General features: G+C 35.0%; 1 protein-coding gene across 1 annotated transcript; it reads right to left on the minus strand.

Moving 5' to 3' along the window:
- Positions 1–1129: 1129 nt before the first annotated feature.
- LOC140034951 (uncharacterized) lies at positions 1130–4123 on the minus strand. The gene is made up of 5 exons (XM_072073870.1): positions 3605–4123; positions 3156–3470; positions 2642–3041; positions 1680–1805; positions 1130–1578 (listed from the first exon to the last, which is right to left on the minus strand). Exons 1-5 carry the CDS (start codon positions 3890–3892, stop codon positions 1463–1465), a joined length of 1245 nt encoding a protein of 414 aa, XP_071929971.1. The 5' UTR covers positions 3893–4123; the 3' UTR covers positions 1130–1462.
- Between the last annotated feature and the right edge of the window lie 14271 nt (positions 4124–18394).

Raw genomic sequence — 18394 nt, forward strand, 5'->3', positions numbered from 1 at the left:
TTTGAATTTTGTTGTAATCATTTAAAATTTGAAGATATATAAACAAATCCGAGGATTGACCAAGTCAAAGAGGCCAGCGGTGAAAGCACCCAGCACTGCTGCACCAGATCACAACCACAACAACCGAAAATCCCACCTCCCCCCCTCCTCCCAAAAACTCCCCCCACTTCCCACTTTACTCGCTTTGAAATGTGAAAAAAGAACCGGGAAAAAATTATTAAAAAAAAAAAAAAACCGCCCACACACACAGAGGACCCTCTCAACTTCCAAGAGCGGGAGTGGGTCTGGAAACCGTTTCAAAAGACAAAATTCACACACAGAGCCTAGACTCATGTCTGATACAGTACAGCTTTAATGGGCCCCCACTCAATTTAATTCGGGGGCCCCAGTACGGATTCAACCTCCACGTCTTTTTCCATTTCCTTTTTCCGCCACCTTCCTCCATCTCGTTCGTTCTGTTCGATCCCCTCTCCTTCACGCCGAAGCTACCCCTTCAATAAATTTCATGTTACCATCTCATACAGTGATGGTGACCTCCACCCTTTTTCATGTCTTTTTTCTAATAAAAAATTGAACCACTCTGGCAAAGATGGGCTTTACCAGCAAGTATTAATTACATCAAGAGTCTTGAATCTCTTTCCGACTTTCTTTATTATTATTATATATAATGTAATGTAATATATTACCTGAAATAATGAGTTAACAATTTGCATTTTTTGCCTTCTTTTCTGTCATATGAATAAGAAAGCAATTTATCCTTTGGTTTCAACAAGAAGTTACGTCTATTGAGTAGACCACTAGACAGGGTTCATACAAAGCCAGCGATATTTATATATTATACTCAGTACGTACGCACCACTTGCAAGCCATAGCTGTTGTTGGAAGAGCAAAATTTTGCTGCAAAAAGTTTGGAAGGAGAGAAACACTTGCCATGATTTCTTATTAGTAGAAGATCACGAATGAGTAGCAGAGTATAATATAAGAACATGAAGGGAGAGGGGCTACTTCTACGGATAGCAAACCTCCAAATACACACTCGGACGAAAAGACAAAAACACTTTTCCAACCCCAAGGTTACTTCCTACTGACTGCCCGTTCATTCATTTTCTACCCCTTTCATTATTGCAAAAGCAAAAAAACCACCCTCCTCTTTCATTCTTCCACCGTAAAATTTCCCTATACTAGCACAAAAACAAAAAAAAAAAGACGCATTCCTTATTTTTTCCAAGCTACTACTAGTATATAATCTTCTTTTACCTAAAATACATATATATATATATATGGTAATTCTTCAAATAAATTAAAACCATAACTTCTTCTTCTTCTTCTTCCTCCTCCTCCTCCTTTCGGCTTGAATCAAATGTTTTCCTCCTTCGCTACTACTCCTGACTGCTATTTTATTATAATATCCTAAGCTCTCTAAAACTTTCCTCATTTGCTGCAACAAAAAAGCACATCCATTTCAGTACGTCCATTCCTGGGGCAGGCATATTTCATGATGGCTAATCGATCCTTCCGGGCATAGACTTCTCTGCCTCTGTTGGGCCAACAACGCATTTCTCCGGGCCATCAATGCATCTAACAAACAGAGCCATTGAAACTCCCATTATTAGCACCGACCGCCAATGCACTTAATCGTGTCTCTATAGATGGATGTTAAAACATAAATTAATACGTACCAAAATCTCCCATGAAGCCGGCGCTGTTCCGAGATGATGACTTTGGCTGAACGATTTCATTTATGTCATCCAAGTTCTTGTTTGAAATCGGCGCCACCTTGTTCGGAACCCAGGCACAGCAACTACCTGTGCAAAACAAATTGTTACAAATTAATAAAAAAGTTAGCAAGCCAGGAAAAGGTGTTGTATACATACTACTACTACTACTACTAGGTTTTCAAAGGTTTAATTGAGTGGGTAACGATCTGCGGATTAAAGAAGAGGCATTAATGAATGCTGGCCGAGTCGGCAACACAACGATGTGCCAGAGCAGGCAGATCACTTTTAGATCTGATGAAGGGTTTCAGTCAAAAGAAACATTGAAGTATTCTATTAGGATTACTGATCCATCCAACTCGATCACACCCCACATCCGGTCATAAAACGACATACTTTTTTAAAAGTGTAAAAAAAAAATAACCTTCGGCTTTTTTCCCCCATGGCTATGCTATTTTCCCTCCTCTGCAGGGGTCTGTGTACGAACTGGGAGATGAACCCCCCCCCCAACTTAGGCACCCGCACCACCCACTGGCTATTCTGAGAATCCAGAGCGAGCTCGGCTTGAAACTCAAAAAAATGCTACACATTTAAATCAGACTTGACAGTTACACTGGGACCATCCCGATTTAGACTCCACTAGTCCCCACCCACCCCCAACTGACGCCTAATTCCTCCATTTGCCACTTACCATAATACTTACTGATTAAAATAAACACACCGTTTCATATTCCTAGCCAAATCTAATCCCATCCGCATTAACGGGCCAATAAATTCCTCCATGTGAACTGTAGAAGGCGACACAAAACGACAAGATCCAAAAACAACACGAAAGAAAATCCAGCTAGCCAAGTAACTAACGCAAAATGGTTGGAGCCAAGCAAGTTCAGGCACAGAAAAGGTAGAGCCTCGGAGGTGTAAATTACCCGGCTTCTTCCGAGCATCAGATGCTTTGAAGCTACTAGCACAATTGCTATCGTATCTGCGAGGCAAAAATACTCCGGTCCCAGAACGCTCCTTTTTCAAACCACCACCACCACCACAGCTGACCCCACCACCAGATCCATAACTGAATCCATACCCATATCCGCAGCCGGAGTAAATGCCTCCTCCCACCTTCATTCCCAACTCCCCCACATATTGCCGATTTCTTTGATGCTGACTAGGCCATCCACATGGAGCTTGACCCACACCCGCACCCATTGCATTCCCATAACCCATCCCACCACCAATCCTTCCACCCAAGTTCTGCAAAACCTCCCGGGAGTCGTAACTCCACCCATTTTTCGCATGCCTGCTCCATATCCCGCCCGCGTCTTGCTTCACCTGCCCCAAGAAAAGAACAACAGAAATTAGTTTCTAGCTAAATCAAATGCTAAATCTTTAATCGGTATAAAACGAAAAGGTCTCAAATTGGAAACGGGCGATGATAATGCTTACCTGGTTGTGGTAAACGGTAGAAGGGGAGAAGTTTGTGGGCGGCGGAGGTGTGGGGAGGCGTCTGGGTGGGCCAAGAAGGCCTGGATTTCTGGTGGGTCCGTCTCCGCTACCGTTCATCTTAAGCCTTTCAACTTGACCTGCAGCTTGGTAAATCAGATCCCACGCGTCGTCGTTGACCCCCAGAGGCGTAGTTGGAGGGGAGGAGACTTGAGACGGTCCATTTGGGCTTCCGTTGCTGGACATGGTGCTCCGACCAGACCAACTCCCTACCTGGGTCAGCGTTGATTGAGGTGAGCCGGACAGTACCCAAGCCTTCTGCAAAACCAAAATTAAAAAAAAAGAAAAAAAAAAGAAAAAATACAACACAGGACCGAGAAATCAGAACATGAACAAACCTAAATCACTTTTTAAGCCCAAGTGAAGGAAAAGAAAAAAAAATAAACAAATACCTCATGATTTTTCTGCGCAGGGGTGATTTTGTGGGCTTCGTGGAGAGCTAACTGGCGAGTTAACTCAGTAAGCAGCAAGTCATCCTCGTCGCTCTCGGTTTCGGTGGAGCCAACAACAGATTCAACAGGGGAGCTGAGAACAGAGGACCCATAATCGTAGGGAAACTCAGACGGAAAACAGAGTCCAACGGACTTAACACGGTTTTCTTTGTTGTCCATGAGGATATCTTCGTCCGTAAGGAACTCAGAAGGCAGCCAAAACTCTGCTTCGTCAGGCTTATCAGACATATCTTCTTTTTTTTCTCTTTAAAAGGTACAGAGACAATAAAGAGTTGAGAAAGGAGAGTATTATCCTTCGTGGGATGGTAATGATGCAAAAGGAGTGAGGAATTGTTGCTGATTCAAGAAGTTATAATAATGAGTTGGGGAACAAGTAGTGAGTACAGATTATGCTGGGAAATGGAGGCGGACGAAGAGGAAATAGAGAGTGGGGGGACCCGGAGAGAAAGCCAAAGGTGGGGAAAAGGAAGAATGTTGTGAAGAAGGGGAGGACAGAGGGAAGGAGGTGAGGTCGCCTTTTATTATTAGGGTTTCGGGAAGATTTTTGAGACAAAACTCAAGAAACCCCGGTTCAAAAATCAAATAATTTTGAATTTTGTATCTTTTGAGTGTTACTCCACTATTTATTTTATTTTGTAGGAGGTTGTGTGCTTGTTTATTTCATTTATTTTTTTGAGACATACCGAATACCCTAGCCCCCAAAAAAAATACCGAATACCAATTATTTTGTTTCCCACTTTTGTTACTTTTCACTTTATGCCCTTAAAAAAAATCTTTTATATACTACAGCACCTTAAATTCCATATCCATCCTAACTTGGCCGGGCACTTGAATTTATTCTTTGGGATTGGGTATTATTATCAAGACACGCACAAGTCGGCCGGATAAAAATCATATAACTATAGAGAGTGTTTGGATATTCAAATTATCTCAAATAATATTTTGCTTGCATCATAAATATATTTCCCAACCTACCTTTTTATATTTCCAATCACTTTTTTATCTCACATACATTAAATCACAAAAAGTGCTACAGTAATTATTCCAAATAATATTTCAAATAATACACTATCCAAACAAACCAATATTGGTTTAGGGTTTAGGGTTGGAAGGGTACCGACACTCTCAGCGTGTCTTGATAGAAGATTTGAAAAGTTTCAGAATATTTTGTCATGTAATATTCGTAAGATATGAAAAGAAAAAACAAAAGAAAGCTCCTATACTATAGGACGTATGATTCAAAAATAAAGTGAAAATGACCCACCTTTTTCATTTCAGAGATTTTTTATGTTTGTATTATTGTTCGTGTATCATGTCATAATTTTCAATCATTTTTTATAGGAGAATTCAAAAAAAAATTGAAAGATAAAAAGTTCATTGAAAAATGCAATTGCAAGCAAACAAATAATTGTTTTTCAAAATAATTACACATCCAAACATATTCACCGGTCCAACTAGGACTCTTTCCGAATGAATATTCAAGGTGCAAATTTATTAATTTTTTTGAAAAAAATCAGGCTCAAAGTGGAAACGGTTAAAATGCAGGGGGACAGAGAAAGAAAATTGTAGGAGTACGAGTTTTGTCCATACGAAGAAAGAGAGTAACCGAGGAAGGAAGGAACGGAAAAAGCTTTGAAAGAGAATGGGGCCCTCCTTAATTCATGCAACTAATAGGAATAGTGGCTGGCATTAGTGGTTGGAGACATTCGTCCTTCTCCCTAACCCACGTGCCACCTGGCACCAACGTCACCCGCAATTACTTTTTTTAGTTTTTTATTTACCGCCGCAGTGAAAACTCTCCAAACTGCTTTTTTATTTTTCCCTCTCCATCTCAGGTAAATACTTTTTAACCATTTTCGCGGTGATTGTCCCTTTTGAGGCCCCACGGCCCTTCTCAATCTTTCACTTGATTGTTGCACTTTCCCAAAAACTCTAGCATAAAATGTCACAATATATCTTCAATTGCATTAATTGCCCTTCTTCAATATTTATTCAAGTTTAAATTTTATTTGAACGAAAATTGCCATAAAGCTGTATTTGCTGCTAACCCCTTTTGTTTTTTTTTGGGTTATTTTCGGGGAAGAGTATTATCAATTAACCTGGCACAAATCGGCATCTAACACTAAAAAGTTTGAAGGTTTGCTTTGGTTTATTTCTTTTATACGGTGGAATTCATGTATGATGATTTTTCTTGTAACAGCCAAAGATTGCTCATATAAAAATTTTAAAAGTTTATGTCCCACAAAATTACATATTGATGCTAAATTGAGAGTAAAAGCATGCAGCGGATGCATAAAAGGCCCCGAGAAATGTATTTGAATATTTATTTTAGGGGTGGCAATTTGGGTCCAAATCAGGTTGGCAGGTCGGGTTCGGGTCAACCCGCAAGAAAATCTGTTGACTCGAACCCGACCCGCCAACCCGTGACGGGTCAGGTATGCTGACCCGAACCCGAAAATTTCAGGTTGACGGGTTGGCGGGTCGACTCGAAATGACCCGAAACTTAATTTTAATTTATTAATTTATCATTGTAATTTCTAATAAAATCAATTTCTCACAAAACTAATTACATAATCAAATAATAAAAATTTAAATAAATAATTCCAAACCAAATCTAAAATAAATTAAACACCGTAAAAGTGTTTTATCCCAAACAAAATATAAAATAAATTAAAACAGTATAAAAGTAAAAAATAATATAATATATTATTTGTCCAAATATAATAATTTCAACTTCACACAAATTAAATAAATTCATTTAGGATTAAGTAATTAATGCCTTTGAAAAAAAGAATAACTTAGTTTAGTTAGATAAAATTATTTTTATGTTTATTAAATTATTTTTAATTCGTAAACGAGTCATAACGGATCATATCAGATCATCACGGGTTGACCCGAAATTGACCTGTTTTCTTTTCGGGTTCATCGGGTCCAACCCGATTCTGACCCGAATTCCCGAAATCTCAACCCAAACCCATTAATTTCGTGTTAGGTTCGTGTCGTGTTTTCATGTCACCCCTGATTTATTTGGAGTACGCGACCGCTTCTTCTTGTTGACTGACGCGTTTGAACTTGAACATATGCACAAGTGACAAGTCCTCTACCAATTAGATGTTGCTCTTTCATACCAAAACGGCAATCGGCTTAAAGATAAATATCCTCCCGAGGAAATCTTTTGAAGGGTTTGGCTGAACCACCAACCGAGTGAGTGCTCCTAAATTTAGGGAACTAAAAAAAGAAACATCAAAACCGCTAATTGAGCTAGACTTGCAACGTTAGAATGCCAAAAATAAAAGAATTAGCATTTTTTTTATTTGGAAAAAATATTTCGCAACATTTCTAACTCACGTTTTTTGTTATATACATACGATTGTAAATGAGACTAATCAAATTGAATGCTTTAATGTTTAATATTATTTGATTATTTTAATGAGTTTAAAATTTTATTTAAAATTGAGTTGTTTATTTTTGTCGAACCGAAATTGAATAAACTTTTTTATTAAACTTGAAAGTTGTCTAATATAAAATGCTGTTCAATTTTTTTGTTTGGTTAATTGATGAATCAAATCCAAATGAAATCTTACCAAACCAAATTCGATTTGAATATCAAATGTTAAAAGAGAGTGTATTTAAAAAAGTGTACGATGCATGCATACGTGCATATACACATACACAAAACCAACATTAAGGGACAATTTCAAAAAACCTCTACTGAGATGTGTGAAGATATCACTTGTCATTCATAAACTTTGAGAAATAATCATCTATCTTTTTATTCTCTGCTTTTTGTAACTTCAACAACCCAATGTATTATTAAACAAATCTTTTTTTTTTTGGACGAGGAGAATAAAGACTAACAGTGTGAAGTTGTAATTCTACTAGGATACAATATAGCTTTTAAGGTATAAAAATGATCTTTGAGAGTGTGTTTAAGGTGTTTCAAAGTAAACAAAAAAAAATCCACTACTATTATAAAAGGTGTTTGCAATTTATAAAGTTTATAAAATTTCTCAAATTAATTGCAAACACCTTATAAAGTTTTATGAACTTTTAATTTTTGAAACTTTTTAAATTATTTGTATAGATCAATAGCTTGAAAGTTAGAAAAAATATTTAAAACAATGTTTAAAAACTCTTGTGAGATGTTTTCAAGTACAAAAAAAGTTATTTTCCTATTGCAAAGTATTTTTAGATGAATTTAATGACTGTTAACTTTTTGTTCAAATCGATGACTTGAAAACAAGAAAAAGATAAAATTATTAACTAACATTTTAAAAATTATTTTAGGTGTTCTCAACATGCAAAGATTATTTATCTTCATTGTAAAAATTTTTTGGTGACTATTATGATTTTTAAAATTATTTTCATTTGCTATCCAAATCGTTGGCATAAAAAACTATAGTGGTATTTCAAACTCGTTAATATATTATAATTCTTCAATAATATTAAGAGATTAACTTTGTTTGTTATGAAAAGTAAAGGGCAATTTTAAAATAGAAATGTCTCATCTTCCCCCAAATGAGTTTTTAAATCATATATTTTTTGAAATGAGTTGAAAATGTTACAAAATTTTAAAAATAAGGGAGATGGGTGATTCTTTTCAAAATTCAAGGCACCAAGTGATATTACTACAAACTTCGGGGAAGGTTTTTGAAATTATCGCCCAAGACTAAACCAAGTGAATCAATATCTCACGAGCCGAAAAAAACAGCAATATCGTCACAATACAGATCAACCAGTCAAATTAATACTAGGCCTATTTAGATTGTTAGTTTTAGAAATTTTTTGTAAAAGAATATAACATAGCGATTTGATATATGTGAAGTAAAAAATAATTTAAAAAATATGTTAATAAAAAATATAAAATTTTTTATGTGAAAAATTACAATTCAAACAATGGCATTATTTTTTCGGTATAACCAAATGAGTATTAGCAAATGAAAATTTTAATCTCTTAACCTCCTTTCCTTAAATGGGACTCACATTCTTTATCCATTTAAAATGAGTTGCCTGTTTTTCTCGTGATGGGAACATTCTTTTGAAAATTACAGGAAGAATTTTCATACGATTCGAGTGAAGTTGGAGATTGTTGGAACCCACTTTTGTTTTTTAATTGCAATGGAGCAGTCGTTTGTAAGTACCCACATAAATACTACTAGTAATTACCAGTCTTTGTGGACCCTGATAAAGCTTGAACACCATCATTACCAACATCTCCGAGGATCATCTTGTGATGGGAATGGTCAAACATCCCCACAATTGACTCACGGGGAGACCATTTTCACAAATCACCTCACTTCTCTGTTTGACACACAGGCATCCAGCATGACAATACAAATATACAATACATGCGTTACAGTTAACCCCCAGGACTTTGTGTACAATCGCGTTATACTAGAAACTTGTGAAGAAATTACCCATTTTTTTCCCCCGGGTTTCAGTTTATCATTCTTCTACATTTTTCCTGCTCATTTTCTATGGTTTAATGCTCTACGCCTTAACACTCGCTCGGTCCGTCTCGCTGTTGAGAAGAGCACATAAATTTGAGATTGGGCTATAAACGCGTTGATGAACAGAATCTAAGACGCGGCTTCGAAACCATAGTACATCACCTGATTAACGATGCCAAAAATAGTTAACGATGAGTGGCTTGAAATCCCTTGGAAATTAATGTCGGACAATTTGTCTATTAACATGTGGTTTGTTTGTTTAAGAAGAGGAACTTTCTGAGATTGTTAAATAATTTTCGTTCTTTTATATGAAAACAGATATGACAGATATGAGTAAATTCTCAAATAGTATAGTAATACTTTCCAAATAAAGTTCTCAAATACCGAGATTTTGGGATTAGCCGTTTGGATTAATTGTTTTTTAGGGTGTTTTTTAAAAAATTTACTGTAGTATAGTTTTTAGAGTATATTTTGAAATATTTTTTGAAAATATTTTGAAATATTTAAGAGTTGTTAAGTTTTTAAAATATATATTTGGAATATTTTCAAATATTAAAAAAATTAGACTACTTTTTAGAGAACCCTTCAGAGTATTTTTAAAAATGTTTATAGTATTTGAAAAACAGAATGATCCATTTTTCTAAATAACAAAAGGATCCATATTGTTTGGATACTCTATTTTTTAAAATAACATCTTGCTTATATCAAAAACGCATTTTTTTACTCATCTTTTATATTTTCAATCAATTTTTTATCTCGTATACATCACATCACAAAAAGTTCTATAGTAATTATTCTAAATAATATTTCAAATAACTCTCTATCCAAACAGATCCCGTAGACACAAGGATAGCATTAGGGAGGGGTGCGAGGGGCCACCGCCTCCAAGTTCTCGATATTCATATATTTTTTTCCTTAAAATTTTAAAAATATGTTAAGCTTTTTGCCCCCAAAATATTTCAAAAGATTAGTTGATTCCAAGGTATATATGCATATGTATCTCCCTCTTGAAACTAAAATTTCTAGTTTCATTCCTACTCGGAGACACAAAAATATAATAATAATAGAATGCATCTTTTGAATTTCCCGGGTCTGTAAGAGTGAGATGTTTTACAAATACTTTATTGTAATAATTTATGTGAAAAAAATTTATAATAAATGACGAGGTCTTTTTTAGAATATTTCTGAGAATGTATTTTGAAATATTTTTAGAATTTAAAATTTTAGTGAAATATTTTTAAGAATTCAGAAAACTTCACCACCACCATCATCCACTGCCATCCACCACCACACCACCATTGCCACCACTTCTTACCCTCCATCTCTTCTTCTCTCCCCTTTCCCATAGCCCACGTCTCCTTCCCTCCTTTCTAGTTGTAACTTGCAACAAGATCTAGTCGCAGGTCGTGACAAAAAAGGGGCAAAGGGGAAGGAAGGATGAGGGAGGTAGAAGGGGGAAGAAGAATGGGAGGAAGAGAGATAATGGGGAGGAAGGGAAAAAGGGATGAGAGAGGAGAGGAAAGAGAGTGATAGGTGGAGGTGTCAACAGACGGGGGTGTATGGGTTTGTTTGGATAGAGAATTATTAGTCAAAATTTATTTGCTTACATCATCATTACAATTTCCAACCCACCTTTTTATCTTTCCAATTATCTTTTTATCTCACATACATCACATCACAAAAAATGCTACAGTAAAAATATCTCAAATAATTTACAATCCAAACAGAGCCTATGATGGCTACCACTTTCAAGTGGTTGCCTTCGACGGAGTTCTCCATAGGTTAGGCTCTTCCTTCAATTTATCCTATATTAGATTAGAATAGGTTATATTTATCGTGACAACAAAAAAAAATGATGGTGACGATGGTTGAAAGAAGAAAGAGGAAATATGATTTTTTTTAATTAGGTGTATTGAAAATTTTGAAACGTTTTAAAATTATTTTCATTTATGTATTATTATAATATTATTTGTCAAAAAAGTCCAATACAAACAGATCATTATATAAGTTATCATAGAATATCATTTACTCGTCTGGCTTTTCCTAAAATCATGCGAGGCACAATGGTTAAATAGCAAAGAAATCATAAGCAAGAGCTAATCTCGAAGAAATTCTTTTTATTTGGGGGGTCAAAATTTAGAAAACTGTATATTCAATTTGACGTTCCAGTTCAAAATTTTAAAGTAACCCTATCACATATTTTCCATGACCCTCCCTACCCGAGACCTTAGCGAAAGCTATGGTGATAGTTTAATGCGCCGTATGCCTTCAAATTTTTTTGAAAAGATATGCCTTCAAATTCAATACACGGTACCGAATCGTCTACACAGAATCGAGAATCTCTTTATTAGGCTTGTATTACTAGTACTGTAGTTCTCCGTCAACTTTAACGGCTGTCCCCATCAACGAATTGTTGGCGTGACGTCGCAACCTCGCTTTGTATTCAAAAAAGCTGCCGTCCTAGTCCTTCTAACGGCGGTTGTCCTCCGAAAGGCCAATGTCAGCAGCGGCACCTCCCGGACGCAAAACCACCATTTCAATAAAGCTTATAAAAATTCCCGCCAAATGGTATAAATAAGGAGAACTAAAATAATGTGGAGATTTCAATTTAATACTAAAAAAGTTGCAGGTAGTAGAGATGTGACGTTAATGGTAGGGACTGCCGGACGGGACTTGCGTGATCTGAGTATCCGCGCCAAGTCTTGGCCCAGAGGTTAACCCAAAACCCAAATTGGCGGGAACAAATACTAATTTTTCAATTTAAAAATGGGTCTGTTTGGATTGTGAATTATTAGAGATATTTTTACTGTAGCACTTTTTGTGATGTGATGTATGTGAGATAAAAAGGTAATTGGAAAGGTAAAAAGGTGTATTGAAAATTGTAATGATGATGTAAGCAAATAAATTTTGAGAAATAAAGCTCAATCCAAACAAAGCCTCGTTTTACGACGACAGGAAAAAGGCACTACTACTACAAATAACAGAGCACAAATAGATGCAGAACGGAGAGTTTGGGGATAGTGAAGTTCAAACGTCACCCAATGTGCCAAATGTCGAAGAGATGGCAACTAGACTTTGGTAGGTGTCACAGGGGATTAATTGTTGTGCTCAGATGGAAAATCTCTAGTCAGCTCTCTCGACTCCAACTATGTGACATTTTTAGCTCTAAAGGGCTCTAGGTAAAATATTTCTAATGGTGTATAAATTTTTTTTTTTTTCTGACGGAGGGGGTGTTCGGATTAATTCTTACGGAACCCGATTAATCTCACTTCGATCAAAGAGGAGAGGCCCTATCCCCCGAACACGATAATCACAGGATTCGAATCCTTACAGACACTGGACACCTGCTTCTAAAGAGACTTGTTGAAACCAATCGAGTTACCCATGAGGGACAGACAATTTGATGGGAGACAAAGGTTGAACCCCAGACCCCCCACCCCTCCGGGAGAGGCAGTGGCCTCTGAGCTTTGTTTCCTAATGGTGTATAGATGGAGATGAAAATGCTTGTGATTTCTACAAATTTCTAAGGGTGTATCAATGGAGAGTAGCGATCAAGGACAGTAACCTCATTGTGCTATTTTTGCATTTCTGCTGAATTATTTTAGTATCTTCGTCACAATTCACAATTATATAATTTTCAATGAATTTTTTATTTTTTAATAATTTATTTTATTATATATATCACATTATAAAAAATATTATAATAATTATTTTAAACAAAATCTCAAATAATCTACTGTTCAAACACATCTGCCTAAGAACTCCGATCTCATTCCTCTGCTCCCAATAAAGGGAGCGACTACAAGAGGGGGGAGCAGGGTAGGGAAGAAACAAAAACAACAAACTTGTCATCAGACAGAAGAGGAGAGGTCAGGAGCTGAGGTGAGTGGTGTAGGTGTAGCTTTATGTCGATGTTTTGTTTGCTTGGATTTCCCGCAAAAGATATTTAGATTTTCCCGCCAAAAGAATATTACCCTCTCTCAACCGTCGTTTTCTCGCACGTCAGTCAAGCCAAAGTAGTAGAATTTAGAAAAAGAAGATTGCAATGGTTTTGTTTCATCTTCTCTTCCTTTGAATTTGAACTCAACGGTCACGTTTCTCTTTCAGCTGTCTCCCACGCCCTCTGGCCCCAATTCGTCCCTCTCTCTCTCTCTCTCTTTTTTTTTTTTTTTAATTATAGAAGTAGCAAGCATGATCAAGAACTTAAGAAGCCCAAATTAGTCGTAGTAGTACATTAGCAGAGGTCCAAAGTTTCTCCCGTATTTGATTATTTTCCTTTTTGCGGGCAAATTTTATTGGGCATTAACCACAACGGCTAAAGCTACGTCCTGGCTGTCATCTCGACGAATTTGCTAAGAACTAGTGTGCTGATTTTCAGACATATAAATAATTAAACTTTCAACTCTGACAATCGAAAACATGCAAATATGTTTATTGATCTTTAGGTGATTTGTCTCGCTTTAAAATAAATTGAAGTTTCAAAGTTTTTTTTTAATTAATTATGCAATTCTAGTATATTTGCAGATTTTCAAATATGTTAATCTGTTGCATGTTTGATTTAATTTTATTATTACCACAAATTTAATGTAGTGAAATAGTGACATTTCTAAAACACTATACTGTGATGTAGATGTGATTAGGGATGGTAGTGGGGGCGGGCACCCGTCCCGCGGGGAGCTAATGGGGAGGGGGGTGGGACGGGATCGGGGGAAATTTTTTCCCAACCGCTTAGAAACGGGGCGGGGGATGGGGGAGTGGACCCCTGCCCCGCCACCCGCTTTAAAAATATAAAAAAATATATATATGTATATAATTATATATATAATATATAATTTAATTAATTACAAACTTATGATAATGATATTATTAGTTATATGTATTATATAATGTCTATTAGTATATATAATATAATTGATATTATTAATTATACTAATAATTATATATGTGTACTAATACAAATTATTAATTGGTTATACTAAATTTACTAATACATTTATACTAAATCCCTAATTACACTTAATACAATAACATTTTTTTCTTAAAAAAATCACAAGCACAATAATGAATTAGTGATTGTATTTGTGCCAAAAATGAAAACTTGACTACTTTAGGGTCTGTTTGGTTGGAAGTAAAATGTTTTCCTCGGGAAAATATTTTCCGTGGAAGTAATTTTCCATGAAAATCATTCCCTTCATCATTTTCAGGTGTTTGGTTAGTTTATTGAAAATATTTTCTTATTTCATTTTTCTAGTGTTTGTTTAACTTTTGAAATATTTTCACTTTTATCTCTATCTTTACTTTCTACACATTATAACTATATACTTCTTCCCATGCAAAAAGAAAATTTATCTCATTGTTTAAGTTTAAAAAATCTTGGAGAAATGTATATATGAATAAAAAATATTTCCTTAAGCAATAAACAAATTGCTGGCCATTTAGTGTCAAATATCAATCACGTACAATTCTTATTGTGACATATATCTTGCACTCTCACTGCTGAAAGTTTCTCTAGAAAAGAATGTCCCTATTATACATAATTAATTACTAGCATAGGATGAACATGATGAGTTTTTTTTTTATTTTGAATATACTAGGGGGAGGGTTAGGTTGGGTTGGGTGGTACGGGGGAAGGAGTGTAAGGAATAGGTCTTGAGTTCAAGTCCTCTTGTTTACACTAAAAAAAAAAAAAAAAAACATACTACAAAATGTTTTCAGTAAGTTTGGAACATACTACATACGTGATACATGCATTTCGGAAAACAATTTCAGTAAGTTTGGAAATGTTTTTAGTAACTTTTGTGCAACCAAACACGGGAAATTAGGATGAAATTGTTTCATCCGAAACAAACGGACCCTTAGTTATATTTATTTCATCATGTTGGATTGTATTCAAATAATTTTTATTTTATTGTTTTTATAAGTTTCAATTGTAAAATTACAATGAATAATAATTTGATGATATGTTGATATTTTAGTGTTTGATTATTTGCTAAAATTTAACCATAATAAAATTATATAACAAATTTTTATTAGTCCCACGGGAGCACCCGCGGGGAAAGCGGGGCGGGGCAGGAGGGAGAGGGGGACGGGGAATGGGGCGGGAGCGGGGGTGAGCTTGTAGGCAGCGGGGTGGGGCATGGGGGAGGAGTCTCCCGCCCCAACCCCGCCCCGTTGCCATCCCTAGATGTGATAATATTTTTCTATTATTTTTTTTTCTCACATACATCAAATCGCTACAGTAATTTTTCTATGAAAAAATACGGAAAATGCAATCCAAACGGGACCTAGTGATTGTAGACTTGGCTGTATTTGATACGTACAAGCTTGTCTTTGTGTATTTATTAAAGATTAGAAAGGGGAAAAAGTAAGAAAATGAGGTCATGCCAATCTTATTTTAGCCTTGATTGGATTGATTGGTCAATTTAAGAAATCACGAGTTTAAGTCCGTTTGAACTGTTATTTTGATGAGTTTTTTTTTTAATAAAAATATACTGTAACGATATAATATATGTGTGATAAAAAATAATCAAAAAATATATTCACGAAAAACACAAAACTTTTCTGCGAAAAATCACAAACCAAATCAGATTTTATTTTTTTTTAGCGATTTGATGTGTGTTCACTAATGTCATCGAACCATGAACCAGTCCAAAATCACTTGTTTTTGGTTGGTGTTTATTGAGCATTTGCTTGAGTAAAATGAGATTAAGTCGTTTCCGAAGTATTTCTTGCTATCCCTTGATTTGTAGATTTTTTATTATTATTTAAAATTGCGAATGATATAAGTAATGTTGGAAGCAATTTAGATAGACATCTATTTTTATAAAAATTATTTACTTGCATCGCAAATATATTTTTATCTTCTCAACTATCTTTTTATTTTATATATATCACATCATAAAAAATATTATAATAATTATTTCAAATAAACTCTTATCCAGATATACTTATATATACGTCCGTAACTTTGAAATTTGTAAACTTTTGTCACTTAATTAAATGTTCTTTACACAACAAAAGCTTTCGCGTAAACATTAGTGACTCGTTTCCAAAATTATTAGGTATACCTTGTAAATATGCATTTGAGAAAGAAAAAAAAAAAAGGAAGAAGGAAACGAGAACAGTGTCACAGACCACGAGTGGCTGTATGATGTGACCTTCTCCTTGGAACTAGTATTACAATTGAACCATGAATCTTGCAAATTAGTCGCACCCCCTATGAATGAAATGATTATTTTTGCATGAGAATTGTTATGTGTGTTGACATTTGCATGAGATTATTCCACCAGGTGCCCCTTTTTTATTCTCTTCTTTTTCCTTCTTTTTATGGGTAACTTACATGAAGTTTTCAAACTTGAGTGTCTCGTTTGGCCCCACCCTCACATGCTTTACGTGAGACCAACACTCAGCCATTAGATTTAAGGGATAATTCCAAAAGAAAAAATTGCAATTTTGGTACCTAAACTTTGACGCATGAGCGGTTTTAATCCCTAAATTTTGGATGAAAATAAATTTGGTATCCGAATTTTCAAATTTTGAACACATTAAGTACCCTTGACGATTTTTTTCCAAATTATTATCGGAAAAAACCATGTGACAATCACGTGTCCGGCCAAAATGGAATTAAAAAAGGCAAAAAATGTAGTTTTGGTACCTAAATTTTGACGCATGAGCGGTTTTAATCCCTAAATTTTTTACGAAAACAAATTTGATATTAGAACTTTCAAATTTTGAACACATTAAGTACCCTTAACGATTTTTTTCCAAATTATTATTGAAAAAGCCATATGACAGTCACGTGTTCGACCACAATTATATAAAAAAAGGCCAAAAATATGTCAAATGCCATTCTAATACTAAGTATTAAATTTAAGGACTAATAACGCAATAAAGAAAAAATTCAAGGACTAAATAATATCACATGAATCAATAAAACCCAAGAACCATACAAATGAGCTCCAATTCCAGACAAATTTTGTGACTTGATTCTTAGATTAATGTGCTGAAATATAAAAAAATGTATTGAAAATTGTAATGATGATGTAAGTAAATATATTTGAAAAAATAATTAATTATCCAAACAAAGCCATATATCTGTTTGAATTTTAATTGGGGGTCAAGTTTAAAAAAAGGACAGGCAAGACGGGAATTAGTGCAGTCATCACTCCTCAACGTGGTAGCAGTGCCGTCTAAGATCGTGAGAAGCATGATGTACTAGTAATTGATATACATACATATACTTTGCTTAAATATTTCACCATCCTCCGTTTACATACCGCTGTATGCAAACTCTCCCAAATGTCGTAGAAAATACGTAGTTTGGATTGCATTCTTCGTGAAACAAAATTTTTTTGTTTGGGAAGCCATTTTTTTATCAAAAATTTTCTACGAAATATTTTTCAATCACCTTCTTTATTTCACGTGTACCAAATCGCTATAGTACATTTTTTAAACAAAAACTTCAGAAAATTGCAATCCAAACGAGAGGTATTCTTCTTGATGTTTGGATAGCCATTATTTGTAAGTGTTAATATCTTGTTTGTATTATTAACAAAATTTTCAATCACCTTTTTTTAAAAATTTTTTTTTTTTATCTCACAAACATTAGGTTACAAAAAAGTGCATAATGTTAAGTCAAATAATTTTTTAAAAATAAATCTTATCCAAATATATGAATTTTTTATATTTCACGTACATCACATCTTAAACAAAAAAAAAATGATACACTGTTATTTTTCTACCAAAATTTTCCAAAAAAATGCTGCATTACCGGTTGCGTAAGAGCTTTGCTAGATTGCTGGGACATGCTCTAGCTAGGAATTAAACTGATGTACAGAAGATTGGTAATCAGTAATTTTGATCAACGCAAAAATGGATGGCTGTTCTGCAGTTGCTCCTACATTATTTTGAATTTAGGCATATTATCTGGTCCGAAGGACGTGATCCACACATGGATAAATTTCAAGATCTATCCAGCAAATAACTGAACCAGTTAGTATAACTTGATTTAATTTTCTTTTGACCGGAATACTCGATCTGCTTCCACAGGTTCGATGCATTTGCTCATTTCTAAGGGAAACCTGGTGACCAAGTGCTTCAAGAAATCTTCACCTGAAGAAAAAAAAAAAGCACGGGACGAACCAACCCTAAAGTATGCAGATGAATACTCTCATTGGACCGGACAAGAGAATTTGGCAGACTACTCGCGTTGAATTTGTTGGACAGAGCAGCCACAGCTAATTTTGCTGATCCAATCCAAAAGTTGATCACCGCCACTCCA

The sequence above is a fragment of the Coffea arabica genome, chromosome 2c (assembly GCF_036785885.1).
Source record: "Coffea arabica cultivar ET-39 chromosome 2c, Coffea Arabica ET-39 HiFi, whole genome shotgun sequence".
NCBI classification, from domain to species: domain Eukaryota; kingdom Viridiplantae; phylum Streptophyta; class Magnoliopsida; order Gentianales; family Rubiaceae; genus Coffea; species Coffea arabica.

Coding starts and splice junctions, on each gene's coding strand:
- LOC140034951 (XM_072073870.1), bottom strand. CDS start 3,892: ATGTCTGATAAGCCTGACGAAGCAGAGTTTTGGCTGCCTTCTGAGTTC. Junction 3,471..3,604: donor CTGCGCAGAAAAATCATGAG/GTATTTGTTTAT, acceptor TTGGTTTTGCAG/AAGGCTTGGGTACTGTCCGG. Junction 3,042..3,155: donor CTACCGTTTACCACAACCAG/GTAAGCATTATC, acceptor TTCTTGGGGCAG/GTGAAGCAAGACGCGGGCGG.